Raw genomic sequence first — 19,255 nt, 5'->3', positions numbered from 1 at the left:
TGAGATGTGCTGTTTTTATTTTTGAGATTTTTTTATATGTGCTTTCCAGCATCTAATCTTTATCAATCTAAAAGTAGGTTTAATAATTTATTTGGCTTTAAGAATATAACAGTATTTTTTATATCTTATGTCCAATTTGTTATTTTCACTCTTCACTTGTATTTCTTTCTCCTTTAATTTGGATATAATCTGCTATTTTTTTATATCTTTATACAAATACTCGGTTGATTGTCAACATTTTCAGCATATTTATTTCTGACATATATTTTCTTTTTTTGTCTTTTTACCATTTCTTGGGCCACTCCTGCGGCATATGGAGGTTCCCAGGCTAGGGGTCCAATCGGAGCTGCAGCCACCGGCCTACACCAGAGCCACAGCAACGCGGGATCTGAGCTGCATCTGCAACCTACACCACAGCTCACAGCACACCAGATCCTTAAGCCATTGAGCAAGGCCAGGGATCGAACCTGCAACCTCATGGTTCCTAGTCGGATTCATTAACCACTGAGCCACGACAGGAACTCCCTGACATATATTTTCTTAAAAGCATAGCTTTAGTTAGCTATGATCTCAAAGATTTGATATATATATATATATATATATATATATATATATATATTATTATCACTCAGTTGAAAATATTTTGTAATTATTATAGTAATATTTTTACACAATCAATTTCCAAATAAAATTTTATTATATTTTTATTATTTTTCCCTTTGTCAGTATGACTTAGTGTTATCACTAAGCTATAAATTGTATGGTTTCAGTCCATTGTAATTTGTGAAGTCCTTTTTTTTTTAATGGCCCAGCCTAAAGCCCATTTTGCAAATGTCCCTTGTATAACTGAAAAAAAAAAAAAATCTAGTTGTTAATGTATTGGTCTTGATATGTCATTTAGGTCAGATTTGTTAATTTTATTTTTCAATTTTTTTACATGCTTTCTATTTTCTTCTGTCTTATTCATTGTTAAGAGATTAATTTTTGTTTTCCTTCTTTTTTGTTTTATTTGTGGCATTTGCTACTTACATTCAGCATAATTAGTGGCATTTTTAGGTTTAAATCTCTTAGCAGTTGCTTTCTAAAAAAAATCAGTATTGAGGAGTTCTCATTGTGACTAAGAGGTTTGAGGACCCCACATTGTCTCTGTGAGGATGCAGATTCAATCCCTAACCTTGCTTACTGGGTTGGGGATCTGGTGTTGCTGCAGGCTATGGCATGGGTCACAGATGTGGCTTGGATTTAGCATTGCTGTGGCTGTGGTATAGGCTGATAGCTGCAGCTCCAATTCTACCCCTAGGCTGGAAATTTCTGTATGCTGCAGGTGTGACCCTTAAAAAAAAAAAAAAAGAGTATTGAGAAATAAAAGAGAATTTTTGCAAAAAAAAAAATAGAAAGTGAGAAAAAAAAATCAAAGAACCCTTCTTTGTGGAAGTAACCAAAAAATGCATTGTTATATATTACATCGGCTACTCTTGTTAGAAATTGGGTTATGTTAGTGACAGTTCACACAGGTCTTCCAAAACTCAGTGGATTTGTGAGGTCAGACTGGGATAGGGACTTGGCAAATGTAGGTGTCTTTTTAAAATGAAGGAGAAAAATAAAAATCGTTACTACTCAGCCATAAAAAAGAACGAAATAATGCCATTTGCAGCAACATGGATGGAACTAGAGACTCTCATACTCAGTGAAGTCAAAAAGAGAAAGACAAATACCATATGATATCACTTATATCTGGAATCTAATATAAGGCACAAATGAAACTTTCCACAGAAAAGAAAATCATGGACTTGCAGAATAGACTTGTGGTTGCCAAGGGGGAGGGGGAGGGATTGGGGTGGTTGGGGAGCTTGGGGTTAATAGATGCAAACTATTGCCTTTGGAATGGATTAGCAATGAGATCCTGCTGTGTAGCACTGGGAACCATGTCTAGTCACTTATAATGGAGCATGATAATGTGCAAAAATAGAATGTGTACATGTATGTGTAACTGAGTCACCATGCTATACAGTAGAAAAAAAATTGTATTGGGGAAATAACTATTAAAATAATAATAATAATAATAATAATAATAATAATAATAATAATAATAAATTGTTAGGAGAAAGGTGGGCTTCTCAGAGAGGTGGACCAAAAAGTGGGGACCTGCATGGATGAAGAGGGGAAGAGTTGAGACTAACAAGGGTAACAGTTCAAAAAAAATGTGGGGGAAATTACTCAGGGTGAACTTTTAATTCATGGAGTGTGACGTGCCTATCTTTCTCTACATGTTACCTTTACAATATCAGCTTTGCTAATTTTCACGAAAGACATCAATTAGGTAAGGGAAGTCTAAGCTCAGCCCCGAGCAGATATTAATTCTATCTTGGTCCTGAACTATTCCCACTTCTCCACATGGATTGTGTAAACACAGAAAAACAACCAAGATGGAAATCTTTAGAAAATAACAGGGTTTCATTCTTCTCTGGGGATAGATTGTGCAAGGCAGGCTTAGTATGGATAGGAGCTCTCAGACCATCTAGTTAAGTGTGGTTTAGGGCTGTGGCATATGGAGATTCCCAGGCTAGGGGTCAAATCAGAGCTGCAGCTGCTGGCCTACACCACAGCCACAACAACACCAGATCCGAGCTGTGTCTGCAACCTACACTACAGCTCATGGTAATGTCAGATCCTTAATTCACTGAACAAAGCCAGGGATTGAACCTGCATCTTCATGGATACTAGTCAGGTTCATCCCCCCAGGCCACAATGGGAACTCCCTGAGTCTGTTTTTTTTTGCACCCTATCTCCCCAGCCACATATTAACGTTTTACTTCTGTGAACTCTCAGAGACAATTTAATACAACAAAATTTTTTTGAGTATTTATTATGTAGTGGGCAATATAAATAGCACTGGAAATATATATATATAAACCCTGATATTGAACCCTTATAAGATTTACAGTCAAGTGAGGGGAAGGACATTAATCAAATATTCACTCAAAAGACAGTTATATGTAAAACCAAAAATGTGGTTAAGTTCTAGGGAGGGTTATATCATGTTGGGATATTTGACATTGTCATGAAGTTCACGAAAGAGTTCATAAAAATTGAGCAGAGCTGTAGAGAATGTTTTGGGAGATGGCGAAGAGAGGGGGGAATTTCAGGTCTAGTGAACAACATTTGCTAAGGCAATGTAGTGAAACAGTATGAATTCTAAAAATTGTCAAAAAAATAAAAATTTGCTTAAGGTAATTGTGGCCCTGAGAATCTGGGTAAGTTTGGTGTTGGAAGAAACTGAATAAGTAAGGAAGACTTAGCTCTGATAGCAATTTCTAGGCCATGGAGTTTAGTACTATTGTAAGGAAAATATTGAAATATTTTAAAAAGGAAAAGTTGTATTGTTAGCGCATATTTTCAGAAAAAAAAAATCACTTTGGTTTCACGGTAGGGATGTATTGGAGTAAGAATGGAACAGGAAGACCTTGTTATTGCAGTTATTGAATATTTTAGTACCTTTGTATTAAGAGCATGACAGTGGTGATGGAAAGAGGAGGACACAGTTGAGAGATATTTAGTAAAACATAAAACTTGGTGATATGAGGTGGGGAGTGGAGAGCAGCCTAGAGCAGCCGAGTGTGATAGAATGATAACGGGATGGAGTCTGGTTTATAGATTCCATAAATGTCTTGTATGGCATATAAATTTTGGGTATGGAGTGCTAGAAGATGGTTCTTCTTTTGATAAAATTTAATGAATTATTTTTATATGTTGAGTTTGAAGTATCTTTGAGATTTTTATGTTTGATATGTTAAATAAGCAGCATCGTATACAGGTCTGGTGATCAAGGACTGATATGGACTAGAGATATAACTGATACACATTGCTCTGTATGTGGCAATTGAAACTGGGAAAATGTAAAAGTTTAGCTAAGGATATCATAGAGAAAATACGTAGAAAAGATAAAGAGTTCCCACTGTGGCACAGTTAGTTAAGAATCTGACTGCAGTGGATGGGGTTTCTGCGGAGGCATGGGTTCAATCCCTGGCCCAGGGCAATAGGTTAAAGGATCTGGCATTGCTGCAGCTGTGATATAGATTGAAGCTGTGGCTTGGATTCAATATCTGGTCCAGGTAATTCCATGCGCCACAGCTGCAGCTATTACAAAAAGAAAGAAAGAAAAAGAGGAAAAGAAAAAGAAAAAAAAATAAAATGAAAAATAAGGAAGGGGAAAAAAGAAAAAAAAAAAGGGATAAAGACTGAAGTTTCCAAAATACTGGCAAAATGAGATGGGTGATTGAATAATTACACTGATAATTCAGATGTAAAAATCTATCCATCAACTTCTAAAACATTTTATTTTCTCTGTCACTTCTGAGAAATAGTACTTTACCCACATGAATCATAAATGGACACACATACATATGCATGCACAGCCCTCTAGGACACATGCAGCTCTCTAAACTTTCTTATGACCGGAGCTCAAACTTCATGTGGTGTCTCTCAGTCAGACAAAAATAGACCAATTTTCTGCCCAGTGGATTACAGTTGACAAATCCAATGATTATTTTCTGCACAATTTTCTTCAGCTATCTTAGTATAAGACACCTTGGCACATTTCATTCTCCGGGTCCATGGTTTATTTTCTTCTATTGAAAACCTGCAGAAAGAAAGCAAATGATTATCTTAATATCAGAAATGAAAACATGTATATGTTCAGAGGCTAAAAAGGACCTTAGAAAATATTTTCTAATTTTTAATGAAAATATGATCTTTAAAACAATTTAAACAATACACAGCAATATGATAGGCAAAGCAGTTCTTTCCATCCTCAGTTTCATTTCTCAAAACCTCTCTCTAGAGAAATTAATAGTTCATTAGAGTTAAAATATCACCTGTGACTTTTTTATCATTTAAAAATTGATCACTGTAAGAAATGAGTGGAAATTTACATTTTGTAAACTAAACTTGTGCAGTCATAAGAGATTTTATGCTTACTAATTTACCTTAGATAAAAAGATAAAAGAGAAAGGCAGCAGTGCAAATTCTTTTTCACACATACATCTTCTGAATGGATAGGGTGAGATATATTTTCTTTCTCAACTTTCTGTGCAAACCACTTTATAGGCTATTGAGCAGATTGTAAGAGTCAGGAAATTCATACTGGTTTAATCAGCTCAAGGCCAAGAACATCCGATATCTCTTTCTTGTCACATACAATATGGGGTTAAACCCACAAAAAAATAATAAAATGTAATAAACTTACAGATGGGGGTCAAAAGTGTTGTTGTCCACCCAGGTCCATGATTTCCCTCCAGGAGGAATGTTCAAACCAACCCAATAAAACTCCAATATATTCAGGTTTTGCCATAGGAAACTCTGAAGTGAATAAGGAATGTTATATGAAACGGATTCTTACAGATGCAAAAAACATATTTTGCACACTTTCTATGTGCTTGGCACTCCACTAGAAGCTAGGGGTGAACAGCTAAGACATGCATCATGTTTTCAAAAGATCACCGTGGAGGGACAAAGTACCGCAACACCGTGGGACAAACAGCTAAAGTGCAATTAGATACAGTGTAGTAGCCACCAAAGCTATGTAGGCAGACTGCCTAATTTGAGTCTTAGCACTGCTATTTATACACTGCTATGCGTCTTTGCACAGTCATTCAATATTTTTTACTTTAGTTTTTGCCCAGTCACTAAAGCCCAGGTTATATAGTATCTATCTCAAAGAACTATTCTTGTTTTTTATTAAATAATAGTATTTAATACCATCATAAATGTTCCTTACATCATAAATATTCATCACATAAATGTTATTGATTACTACTAAATGCAAGTATGGAGCCGTATCTAGAAGCAAGAGAATATATAGGGGAAATTAAAGAAAGCAACAATATTGGGCCAAGCGGTAGAATAATATGGGCTAAATTGTGTCATCAAAATTCATGCATTTACGCTCTAACACCCAATATTTCAAAATGTGACTGTATTTGGAGGCAGAGCCTTTAGCAAGGTGATTAAGCTAAAATGAGACTGTTAGGTTAGGTCTTAATACAATTTGATAGGTGTTCTTATATGAAGAAGAAATGTGGACACACAGAGAGATACGCAGTATTCTTCCTGACATCTTATTTGAAATTTGTTGGTGTGGTAGTAAAAGATGGTGAAAGGAGTGGTCTTTCTGGTTCTGATTATGCTTCAGTCTCAGGCAGACACTGAACCCCTGTATTTCCAATGTATTGGCTTTCCCAGTTCTGCTATCCCTACCTCGGATGTAGTTGCTGTCCCAGTGTGCATTCTTGCCCCACCACCACAGGAGTATTTTTTTTCCCCATCCCCTTTTTCACCTGATGATGTTTCACTGGTTTCCTAGGGGCAGCGACGTTTGTTGCTCTTCTCTCCCACACACACATAAATTAAGCTTTTGTTCATAGTGTAGATTGCAGACAGGGAGAAGGGTCTTGGTAGACTTTCTTTCTATGTATGCATTATTGCCGTTTTCTTCTCCCAGGTCTGTGACACAATGAACACTTTCTTATAGTTCTTTCCAATCTTTTCTTTGAGTGCTGGTGGGGTTTGTTGAGAAACAGCTTTCAAGAGATGGTAGAATTCCCCAATTCCTGCAGAACTCAGCACCTTCATACTCTTCTGCCATCCTACACTCATCTTAAGCTCGTTTTTTTCCCCATTTACTCTGGCTGAACTCTCTGATATCTAATGTTTGAGTTGTCAATTGCAAGTAAGTGAAAATGTGTCTCCTCTTTCTCACAGATGCCTGTTTCACCATAGATTTTGGCTCCTCAATCTCAATTCTCCAATGGACTTGAAAAACATTGGCAATTTAAAGTTAGCACCACTTTTATTCATTGTAAAAAAGGTAGCAATACTTCTTCCAGATCTTTGTGTCATACAATGAAAACTCTAGATCTCCCTTGCTTTTTGAAAATACCCCTTTCTCCTCCTCTTCTTCTACCTCACCTCCTCCTCTTCCTTCTTTATTCTTTTTTTTTTTTTTGCCATGTGATTGAAAGCAGCTCTTTTCGTTTGCCAATTTCTGTTCCCCTCCAACCTTCAAAGAACCTAATTAACCTGTTGATTCTTTTCCTAGATAAACAGAAGTAAGAATGAAGAATGAAGTAGTTAAAGAATGACTAGCTCTCTACCCCTAGCAGTCCCCTTAACGGTCTTGGAGAGAGATCACACTGGCAAGATAACCTCTGAAGAAAGAGTCAGCCAGAGTCAGCTGGTCTGCACACAATGGAGCATGATGCAGAATCCAACCTCCTGCCTTGACTCATTGAGATTCTTCCCCCTCTTTTCCCTTAAAACCGCCATGGCAGGGCAGAATCTTTGGAGTTGGTCTCAGGACATGAGTCCACTTTCTCCCCAGGTTTCCAGCTTTTCTGATTAAAGCATCTTTTCTTTCTGTGATACTTGCCTTTCAATTATTGGCTTTTGAATGGTGAGCAGCTGAACCTGAGTTTGGTACTATGATGACACCTGGGAATTCTAGATGGGCGAATATTTTTTTGATCATTTTAACTTATTCAACTGCTGGAAAAGTATTTGATAGAAAATAACTTCCTGTTTCTTGTGATAATTATTATTCTGTAATATACGTCTTATTTGACTTTTACTTGTCCTTTCTTGGAGAAATTACAAATGGAAATACCTATGCCTAAATCCTATACAGGTTCCTGATGGATTTTTATCTATCCTTGAAAGGGAATAACTATGTTTAGCTTATTCATTTGATTAAGAATGTGAAGAGGTTTAACTTAAACTGGAGGGAGAAAATTTCCAGTTGTGTCAGTCCAACTCTTCTCTAAAATTGGGTTTATTAATTGTCCCAATTAATAAAGAGACATGCCTTTTCTGCATTTCAGCATTCTTCCCTTTAATGGTGAGAGGAAAATGGATGAGGTTCTTAGTGAAGTCTCTCATGGCACTATTTCTGCATGCAATGATTGAATGTTTATTCCTGTCAGGGCATTCTTATCAGACATTTTCCAGTTGATACCCACTTCTTTTTTGTCTTAAAATTGACCTCCAAGAAAACAAGTCTCTTTTTAGTTCTTGGTCTATCCTGGATTTGGTTCATATTTGAACCAATTTGAACTGCATCTGACAAAGAGTCTTATCATTTGATATTTGGGGTTTTACTGTTTACATAGAAGGATGTTTACTTCTAATTTTGTTTTTCTTGTTGTGGATATCTGTGAAAATCAGAAGGACTGTTTCTTCCCCCTTCAGAAATTTCAACAGCTGCCCTCATGTAAATCCCTGAAGATGGCTGTTGTTCAACCAAAATTGTGAAGCACAGCTCTCACTGAGTTTTCTGAAACTGAGCCTTTGACATAGCTTCTGATTCCAACATACCAATCATGCTGAGAACCCATATTTGACATTTGCCAATTAACATATACACCGGCCTTATTAATTAGAAGGTTTAGTGTCCAACCTTCACATTGCAAAATTCCAATTTAAATTAGCCCAAGGAGGAACAAAGTCTTAATGAGGTCTATGCTGTATTACCTTTCCCCCAATACCTTTCATTTCAGCTGCCATGATATCTGACCACAACCTTAGTGAGCAATGGATTCAACATGGGATATCAGATATTTTATGTTATATATTTTAAAATGGAACCTGGGATCCACTGTAGAGAAGAACTTAGGTGTATAACCAAATGAATTCCTCCTATACCTAGCCAAAAATAAAGCCTAAAATAATAATATAGTTCAATGATTCAGATAACATTTGTATAACTAATAGCAATGAAGTTTACATTTTTTTTCACAGATATTTTCAAATTTGTTACACAAAGAATCCATGGCAATTGTGAAAGATGCTATGACCTCCAAATTTTGCATCTTACCATATCAGTGAAGTCTCGGATCACCATGAGATGTGAATCTTTCTGGGCACAGTCATTTTTACTTTCATTCCAAGATTTCTTTTTTTCTGCAACCCAGTAACATTTCCCCCCATGTAGCTTCCAGTCTTTGAAGGGGCATGGTTTATGAGTGGTAGAAGAATTGGAAGAAACTAGAAAGAAAAAAGGATGATTAATTAAAAGAATCTTGAGACTATACCCCTAATATTGTACATTAATTAAAACCTCTCCGAATTTGTTAAATTATGGCCTAAACTGTCTTTCACAAAAGTGTGCTTTTCTCAGGGTGGATTTGGAAAAAATAAAGATTAAAAAAATTGCAATCTTTTTCTTTCTTTCTCTATTTAACTTATTCCTTTTTGTTTGTTTGTTTGTTTTTGTTTTACAGGGCTGCACTTGTGGCATATGGAGGTTCCCAGGCTAGGGGTCCAATCAGAGCTACAGCTGCTGGCCTACGCCACAGCCACAGTGACGTCAGACCTGGGCTGCTTCTGTGACCTACACCACAGCTCATGGCAGTGCCAGATCCTTAACCCACTGAATGAGGCCAGAGATTGAATGTGCAACATCATGGATCTTAGTCGGATTCGTTTCCACTGTGCCATGACAGAAACTGCAACTTATTCTCTTAAAATATATTGTTTTCTATCAGCGAGGCAATGCACCAGACACTACAAAAAAAGCAATGGATATTCAGGCCTCAGGAAGATAAACATTTTGGAGGAAAAATAGAAATAGAAATTAGAGATTTTAATTAGCGGCCTAACAACAAACTAGACATTTTGAGAATTATATATAACATTGGAAGAGTTTTCTTGGGTAAAATTTGTGTAATAGGTGACCCCCAAAACTCATAGGTTGACCCTCCTGTGAACAAAAGGATCTTGACATCTAAAAATGTGCAGATAGATAACAGACAGAACTACTTTATAATATGTGCTAGTAAATTTAGATGATGACACATAGGCATTCCACATACACCAGTCATTTATTGTCCTCCCAAATAAATATTCTTTTTTTTTTTTTTTTTTTTGTCTTTTTGCTATCTCTTGGGCCGCTCCCGCGGCATATGGAGGTTCCCAGGCTAGGGGTTGAATCGGAGCTGTAGCCACCGGCCTACGCCAGAGCCACAGCAACCCGGGATCTGAGCCGCGTCTGCAACCTACACCAGAGCTCACGGCAACGCCAGATCCTTAACCCACTGAGCAAGGGCAGGGACCGAACCCGCAACCTCATGGTTCCTAGTCGGATTCGTTAACCACTGCGCCACAACGGGAACTCCTTTTTTTTTTGTTTGTTTTGTTTTTGAAATATTCTTTATTTTATTTTTTTACAAATAAATATTCTTTATTTTGCTTTTTTTTTTTTTCTTTTCAGGGCTGCACCTGTAGCATATGGAAATTCCCAGGCTAGGGGTTGAATCAGAGCTTCAGCTGTATGCCACAGCCACAGCCACAGCAACTCAGGATCTGAGCCTTGTCTGCAACCTACACTACAGCTCATGGCAGTGCCAGATCCTTAACCCATGGAGTGAGGCCAGGTATCAAACCTGCATCCTCATGGATACTACTTGGGTTTGCAACCTGCTGAGGCACAATGGGAACTTCAAATAAATATTCTTTAAGAACACATACATATCATACAGTGACTTGAAGAGTCATTATTGAAGAGTAAACAAAAGCAGATAGGTCTGGAATGTAGCTGACATTTAACGTAAGGTATAGCAAGGTAAGAATTTTCCATTTCTATAACTTTTAGCCTAAGACAAACCAATGCTGGTGCCATGTAGAGTGGGTAAAGTTTTGGTAGACAATCTGAAGTCTTCCTATTCTGAATAACCAAAGAACACAATTTGGGACAATGACAGATGCTGAGAATGAAGAGTAAATCCCATTTTCTTAAAAAAATCAAGGGTATGCACCAACTTTGGTTGTAAAAATTTTCCAAGTCCCCAGGTGATGTGTGTGAAAGCTAGATTATAGCTGAGGGTTAAAACAAAACAAAACAAAACTGAATTGAGATTTGAGCTACTGTCCAAAAGATAGAAATTTAAATTTGAGTCTGACTATACCAAATGCATGATAAAATAGGAAAAGCAATACTCTTTTGAGGAATATAGCCGAATCTACATACTTTTTAACATAAATTTCACAATATCCAGGCCATAGTCTTAAGTCACTTGACATAAGAAAAACCTGGAAGTAACCAATTCTAAAGAGAGAGAGAATCAATGCATCCCAACAGGAAAGTGACAAAGGTGTTAGAATTGTTTTAAAGCAGCTGTTATGACTATGCACAAGGATGTGAAAGAAAATATGCTTGCAATTAATGAAAAGATAGGATACTTCAGTTAAGAAATAAAGAGTATATAAAAGAACTAAATGAAATTCAGAATTGAGAAATACAATACAGGTTTAAAGCAGCGAATTAACAGAAAATTAGGTTACTATTAATTGGGGAAAAAACAGAAAAAGATGGAAAAAAGTAGGCAGAGCCTGAAGGATTTGCAGGACAATATAAAAAATATCTGATATAAGTGAAATGCAAGCCCTAAAATCAGTGAAAAGAGAAAATAATGCAGAAAAAAGATAATGGACAAAATTTCCGTAGTTGTTTAAATTTATAAATTATACTTTCAAGAACTCAACAAACCTGAAGCCAGATAAATATGAAGCAAATCTGTATAGGAAAAAATAGTTATATTGCTTGAAACTAAAGACAGAAAAACCTTGAAGGTAGATAAAAATTGCATATTACCAAAGGGAAATTTATTTAAAAGTTCTCATTTTCATCACAATCTATGGGGGTCAGAATAGAATGGAAATATCTTCATATTGTTGAAGGAAAGAAATTGCTGTCAACAAAGTATTTATATCAGTGAAAATATCCTCTAAGATTATGGCAAATTTAAGACACTTTCAGATAAAATAAATCTAAAAGAAACCGTTGCCAGCAGATAGTCAGTACAACGAATGTTAAAGGAGGTTCTTCACGGAGATGAGAAATGTTTATAAATGGAAACTTAAATATTCAAGAAAGAATAACATCAAAAAAAGGAAAATATCTTGGTAAACACAATGGTATAAGGTAAGTAATATATTTTAAAAAGACATTTCAGGAGTTCTCTGGTGGCACAGTGGGTTAAGGATCTGGTGTTGTCACTACTATGTCTTGGGTCACTGCCGTGGTGCAGGTTCAATCTCTGGCCTGGGAGCTTCTGCAAGCCATGGGTGGTCAAAAAAACCAAAAAAAAAAAACCACAAAAAACCCCATTTGTTCTTACTTTCAATATTAAGTCCACACACTTCCATAGCTTGTAAAGTTCTACCTTAGATTGATAGAATATACCTAATTCAAACTCTTTCCAGGTAATAGTGCATTATCCTCCATCATGTTCCATCTCAAGTGATCAGAAAGTACAGTTGGTTTACAACACTGGAAAAATTTCTGTATAGAGCAAAATGACCCAGTCACACACATATATATATATATATATATATATATATTCATTCTATTTCTCATATTATTTTCCATCATGGTATATCCCAAGAGATTGGATATAGTTCCTGTGCTATACAGCAGGACCTCATTGCTTATCCATTTTAAATGTAACAGTGTGCATCTACTAACCCCAAACTCCTATCCATCCCATTCCCTTTATTAAAGATTAAAAAAAAAACACCTCTTACTAGAGTGGGTATAGAAGTGGGTATAGAAGGAATATATCTCAACATCAAAACAGCCATGTATGACAAACCCATAGCCAATATAGTACTCAATGGAGAAAAGCTGAAAGCTTTCAAGATCAAACAAATTTAGAGTTGGTACCTTCTCCTGATGAATTAAAACAAGGACTCTAGGATCTGTTTACAGTTAGGGCATATACAACAAGGGAAGGAGGATTAGAAAGCAAGTTTGACAGAATTTAAAGCTAGAGGTTTATTTAGTATCACTATAACCACGCGTATCATGGATATGAGCACAGCAAAAAGTAAAATTGCTTTAGGGATAATGTCCCACAGAATTTGCCATCATGGTCTAACTAGTTAAAAAATAATGTTACCTATTGAGGTGAGTGTTTCAGATTCATTTTGCCTGGCACAGTATTTCTCCTTTGATTCATTATCCCCTTTAATATGTCTTGCAGATTTGAACTGGATAACTAAGAAAAGAAGAAACATATTTTCCTGATTAAATATAAAGCACAAAACTATTGACTTCTAGTGACGATGTGAAGTTCATTAATGTGGAAACTCCATAGTAAGTTAAACGATTAAAAATTAAAGAGGAAGAACAATATTGCTTCTGAACATTCCTTTGCATTTTTGTTTATTAATGTTAACTTTAGGAGAATTGGAAAACTATGACCTGGGACCAGAAGTATATTTACTGGATTTTTTTTTTTTTTACTGGAATAATCACAAAATAACCAGCTCTTGTTAAAAGCCTAATTTGGATAGTTGTGTTTAGTGAGTTCCTATTAATTGTATCAGATGTCACCTGATTCATGGAAAGGGTTTTATGTGTTTTGATTTCAGTTCATGATTCTGTTCCTTTTGAGACTGTACATGTAAATATTACATATAGAAGGGTAGAGTGATCCCAGGGTATTTTTTTTCTAACATGAAGAAGACATCGGTACTTCTGATGGGCATTTAACTGAAAGTACATTTTGGTAATTTATAATCTCATAGTAGTGTGTATTAGGCAATTAAATCTTTAAAATCTATTTTACTAACAAATGACTGTTTCAATAACAAACAAATCTACCTTACAACCAAAAGCAATACTGCAGATATGTTTAATGCTAAGTGTTTTCGCTTCTTCCTTTTAATGTTAAAGCTTCAGTTTAGCCACTGAGGAGTTAGATTAAAATATTCAAACCAATTATCACTCTGGGCTTTAGGTTAATCACCTCAACTGGAGGTTTGACCTTGATGATTTCTAGAGCACCCTCCAGTCCTAAAATTTTATGACTCTGCTTACCTCTAATTACTAATGACATTCATAATTACTAATAACTTTCACAGGGCAACATATGCAGGTGCTGCCTTGGTGTGTTCTAGGGCTTGAGTTAATCTGGAAATATGAATTCCTTAGAAGATATATCATCTTGGAATTCTTCTCCAAGCATTGATTCAATAAAAAATATTAAGGTAATTGCCATAGGAAATGGGCTATACTTAGCTATATACATAGTCTATGAGTATAATTTTTTGATGCTTGATTGAATTGACGGATTTTAGACAAATTTCCCACCTGTAGATACAAGATTTATGATGCCTAGGAATAATTAATATGAATGAACACAAATAGAAATATGCTTCATAATTTAATTTATTTTCACCCTACATAGTGTATACCAGAAAAGCTGTTATTAACTCACTATCAAACTGCACTGGGAAATGCATTGTGTGTAAAATGCATTTTATGATTTTGATCATAAAAATATAAACCTAATCTCTCCTTTATCAATGAAAGAATTGCACAATATGTATTATATCACATTCTGAAGTTCGGTAGAATATCTCTTTACTTGTGTGTCAAATTTCATGCTTTTCTGAAGTCATACTTTGTTGTTTAGGAACCACGTGAATAGCAAACACTACTACAACAGGTCATGATAAAATAATACTTTAGGATATATGAATGGTATTCATAATTACTTACCAAAAATGCTCAGCACAATTACTATTACAAGAAGAATGACAATCATTGCACATTCAACTTTCAAGAAAATTCCATGGTGGTGAGACTCTATAAAATGGAGAGATTATGCTAGTAAGCCCAGTAGACAATTCCTTAGATAGTGAGAGGCAGGGAAATGCTTAATAAATTTTGTCAGTTATGCTCTTCAATTACTTTCCTTTGAAATATGTAGTCTAGCTTCCTTTTACACACACACGCACACACACAGAACATATCTGGTCCCCTAGTTTGTGAAAAGAGAGACCTAGAAAACTATGAATGGATATAAATTTTTCTTTGTTGATTCACCATATATGTTCCTCAGTATTAGCCTTGCTTATGGTCTACTGTCTGCATCCCTAAGCTTTTATATAAGACTACGAAATTCTCAGGATTCTCTCATAAGCTTACAGACAACACCGACTTATTTGAATTGATCCATGCTTTTATGTCCCCTCCCTTATACAATGCACCTATTTCCTGTGATTTGAATTATAATTTCATGAAATTATACATTGTAAAGTAAAATAATTTTAGGGATAATCTTATCCAACATCTGCATGTTAAAATGGGAATTTCAAATCTACAACCACACAATTGATAGCAGAGATGAGGGCCTCCTCAGGTCTCTTGACTACTACATTAGTGCTGTAATCAATATCCACATGATCAAAAGATAAATAAATCATTAAAAGAAATTGGCATTTTTACCTTTGAGCCAATGGTTAAAACCAACAGTCTCTTACCCAACATAGCTGTAGTATATCAATTCCACTAAATATGTGATAGACACACACATCCATACAATATACTGAGAAAGTACTACTATAACTGATACTGAAATAAAACCAGTTACAAAGTCAAGTGTCCAGACTGATTAACCTGAGTGTTTATTTAGTGATTTTTTTTTTTTTTTTTTTAGGGCTGTACCTGTGGCATATGGAAATTCCCAGGTTAGGGGTTGAACTGGAGCTGCAGCTGCTGGCCTACACCACAGCCATGGCAATGCCAGATCCAAGCCATGTCTGTGACCTACACCATAGCTCATGGCAACACCAGATCCTCAACCCACTGAGTGAGGCCGGGGATTGAATACGCATCCTCATGGATACTAGTCAGGTTTGTAACCCACTGAGCCACAACAGGAACTCTTATTTAGTGAAATATTATGGGATTTTGTTCAAATTCTTGCTGCTAAGTAAAACATCTTTAGTGGGAATTTATTCTCAAAACTTTAAAGAAGTCCATGTGTTTTCATTTATTAGGTGAAACAATTCAAATTGTGCCACTCAAGGCAATCAGAAGAAGAAGGTGATGATGTCCCAGCACTAGCTTCTAATATGAAGAATTGAGTTTACAGACCTAAAAACTTAAAGAATAAATCTTCAAACCTCATAAAAGGCCTAATGTGGGATGCTAGCTCATATTTTTAGGCAGCTGAAGGAAAATTTAAGAATGCTATGAATTCCCAAATCATAGCCTGGGGTATTCTTAGTGGAATCACACTTTCTCACCCATATTTCACTCAGCTTCATGGTAGCAGCTGTCTTTTTTATATCATAGAAAACCGAAAAACCTCTAATATTTATTAAGTACCTAATGAGATCCATTAGTTTATTTGTCCATTTATACATTCTTCCACCTACCAAGCATCTATTGATTGTTTGCTATGTACTTAATACCGTGAGGGGTGTGGGGAATACAAAAATGAAGAGATTGGGGAGGGGCTTTCGACATAGATGAGGCTTTGAAATGGGAAGGAATATGGTAAATTTAAAGAACAAAGAGAAAGTCAACAATCAGAGCAAAATAAGTGACATTTAGCAAGTTAGAAAGAAAGGCCCTGGACAATTGTGTGGGGCTCCATGGACATTTACAAACCAAGGTATCAAATAGTTCTTTCTCTCTTCAGTGATATGACGCATGAGGGCAAAAGTTGCATTTGTCCAAAATAGAGATGTGCAGTGAAAGAGTAGTAAGAAATTTGACATCTGGTCATAAGCATGACTATAGGTAGTAGTTTAATCTTTATATAGTCATATTTCCTTTTTTTAAACATTAGAATATTGGACTAGACAGCATTAAAGTTGTTGTCTCCAAATCTTAAACAAGGAAAAGAGTAATGTTCTTTCCATCATCAGAAGAAATTAAATCTCAGAAGGCAGAATCAAAAATATTGGTTTTGTTGGAGTTCCAGGTGTGGCACAGTGGGTTAAGAGCCTGACAGCAGCAGTTTTGGTTGCTGCAGAGGCGTGGGATTTGATCCGCAGCACAGAGCAGTGGGTTAAAGGATCTGGCATTGCTGCAGCTGTGGTGTAAGTAGCAGCTGAGGTTTAGATTTAGTCCCTGGCCTGGGAACTTCCATATGCTGTAGATGTGGCCATAAAGTTAGACATATGTAATATGTTATATAATATATATATATATATAGGTTTTGTTGCTTGAAGTGAGTTAATCTCTAGAAAAACTGACCAATTATATGAGATTTGGGGGGAAATGGGCAAATAAGAATACAATTCTAGTCCACATAGTTTTTTAAACTAAGTTCCATTCGCTAATTTAAAGTGAAAATTCCTGGTCTATGGAGAAAAGAGATAAGCCTCTATTCAGCAAGGCAGAGAGAAAATGTTTAAACATAGGAAATAACATGTTCTTGCAACTAGAGAAAACTACACCTCAGATTCATTTGATAACTGCAAGCTTAAAAATATAGGAGAAGAAAGGCATTCTTGGGAAATATAGAAAAGCAAAACATCAGATTTACACCACAAGGCCAAGCACAATGAGGAGATTTTAAGTTATTTAAACATTTTAAATAAAGTTTATAATATAAAAATTCTTACCCTAAAGGAAAGAATAGGAAAGAAATACAGAAATTTCTCTAATGCTTTATGTGTATATAATGTATATAGAAAATACACTGGATTTGAAAATTTATTATTTTCGAGGTGGTTTGTGATTAAGGTACAGTGTTCTCTTTAGCTGTATGCCTATCTATTTATGTTCCAAAAATATTCTCTTACTCAGTCATCAATCCTAAACTTTAGGAAATAAAATACTAATATTTTGTGTCTTTAGCTTAACATTTTTATCCTACCAATATTCAAATTCCAAAAGGATAAATAACATTGCGAATCATTGCCAGAGATATTTTCCTCAGTGTAAATAAATTGATCAAACTGTTTTAAAAGGGAAGATTTGATTGGAGTGAGTAAAGCTGTAGAGGAGAAAGGAGTCATGAGGACTGATCTAAGTATAATAAATGTTCACCACAACAAATATAAAGAATAGAGGGTCTGTGAAAACCCAAAGCGAAATTCTACATATTAAGGCTAAAATTAAAATTAACTTTATGAACATTTTGTGTCATTAAAAACATTGACTTTCATTCTTGCATTCAGTAAGTTCTGCTTTGAATCCAGTCTCTTCGCTATTTCCAGTAAGGCAAATATAGACACAGGGCAGCAATAAGGGAAATTAAAAGTAAAGTATTAAGTTTAATGAGTCCTAAATCCAACTTACCGGATCTCTGTAGTGAAGAGGAATGTTCCGAAGAAAGAGTCCTGGCAATGTTGATGTCAGCATAGACTATATCTCCAGCCATTGCCTATGTTAAAACGAGAGAGAAGCCCACTAGTGATATTCTGCTGAAGGGAGTCCCATATGTTGGCAAACTTCCTGTAAGTCAAATAAATTGAGAAGGATGGTTTTCTTCCCCTCTCCCGAGTTTGGTTTGTTTCTCCGATGAATAACACACAAAAGCAATGTGTTTAGCCTTATTAATCAAGGTAATAGATTTTTGAACCCTTGCATGTCATAGAATAAAGGACTATTTAAGTAGTAGTTTTTTGCTCTACAGTTAGTATTCCGCCTATGTTTGGAATCATTTTAATCTTTAATGATATTACAGAAGATATTGTGCCACTTAACTATGAACCACTTCCTCTTTTTTCTTAGACACTCTCTCCGGCAGAAACTCTATGACCTTCTAGTATTTTCTTCAAAGCAGAACGGCAATTTGAGGGAGAGAACAACAAAAAAAAGAGAGATACTATTATGAGTGGAATAGAAAGAATTGATAGACACTAAACTTTACTCTAGAGGGAAAATAGATGTTTGAGAACTTTCTTTCCTTATCACTGTGCACTAACTAATTAATTTGAGAAGTATAGTGTTGCATGTTTCAGGTCCTAAATTTGGAGATTCTAAATTTAGTAGGAGGACAGGATAGTTAGCATTTTCTTATTCCAGCCATCAATTTGTGGCAAAGCAATATTTTTGGAAATATCTGACTGCATGTTTACTTAGATGAACCTTAAGCGTCTCTTTACTTAAGGACCTTAAAAGAAAAGATCAAGATGTTTTAGGTGCTGGAGTTCCTGTTGTGGCTCACTAGGTTAAGAGCCTGACATAATGTTTGTGAGGATGCGAGTTTGATCCCTGGCCTTGATCCAGTGGGTTAAGGATCCAGCATTGTCACATGCTGTGACATAGGTCTAATACGCAGCTTGAATCTGGTGTTGCTGAGGGTGTGGTAGAGGCTGGCAGCTGCAGCTCCAATTTGACCTCTAGCCTGGGAACCACATGCTGCAGGTGCAGCCATAAAAAGAAAAGAAAGAAAGAAAAAAAAAAAAGCACTTTTTTTTTAGTGTGCTGCTTACATCTGGAGGAGTTCACTATAAT

At 35.8% G+C, this 19,255-nt stretch overlaps 1 protein-coding gene across 2 annotated transcripts; it reads right to left on the bottom strand.

Annotated features, from left to right (window-relative positions):
* Nucleotides 1-4,304: 4,304 nt before the first annotated feature.
* Nucleotides 4,305-18,488, bottom strand: LOC125131242 (killer cell lectin-like receptor subfamily B member 1B allele B). 2 transcript variants are annotated; one of them, XM_047787577.1, is made up of 6 exons: nucleotides 18,095-18,487; nucleotides 14,555-14,641; nucleotides 12,948-13,046; nucleotides 8,867-9,036; nucleotides 5,246-5,358; nucleotides 4,305-4,639 (listed from the first exon to the last, which is right to left on the bottom strand). In XM_047787577.1, the coding sequence occupies exons 1-6, from the start codon at nucleotides 18,174-18,176 to the stop codon at nucleotides 4,522-4,524; spliced, it is 669 nt and encodes a 222-aa protein (XP_047643533.1). In that variant the 5' UTR covers nucleotides 18,177-18,487; the 3' UTR covers nucleotides 4,305-4,521. The 2 variants fall into 2 exon arrangements, with proteins under 2 accessions (XP_047643533.1, XP_047643534.1); XM_047787578.1 differs by lacking the exon at nucleotides 14,555-14,641 and having other exon boundaries at nucleotides 18,095-18,488.
* Between the last annotated feature and the right edge of the window lie 767 nt (nucleotides 18,489-19,255).

The sequence above is a fragment of the Phacochoerus africanus genome, chromosome 7 (genome assembly GCF_016906955.1).
Source record: "Phacochoerus africanus isolate WHEZ1 chromosome 7, ROS_Pafr_v1, whole genome shotgun sequence".
Taxonomy (NCBI): Eukaryota; Metazoa; Chordata; class Mammalia; order Artiodactyla; family Suidae; genus Phacochoerus; species Phacochoerus africanus.
Note: the sequence above shows the minus strand (reverse complement) of the source record. Positions and strands in the feature narration are given on the sequence as shown.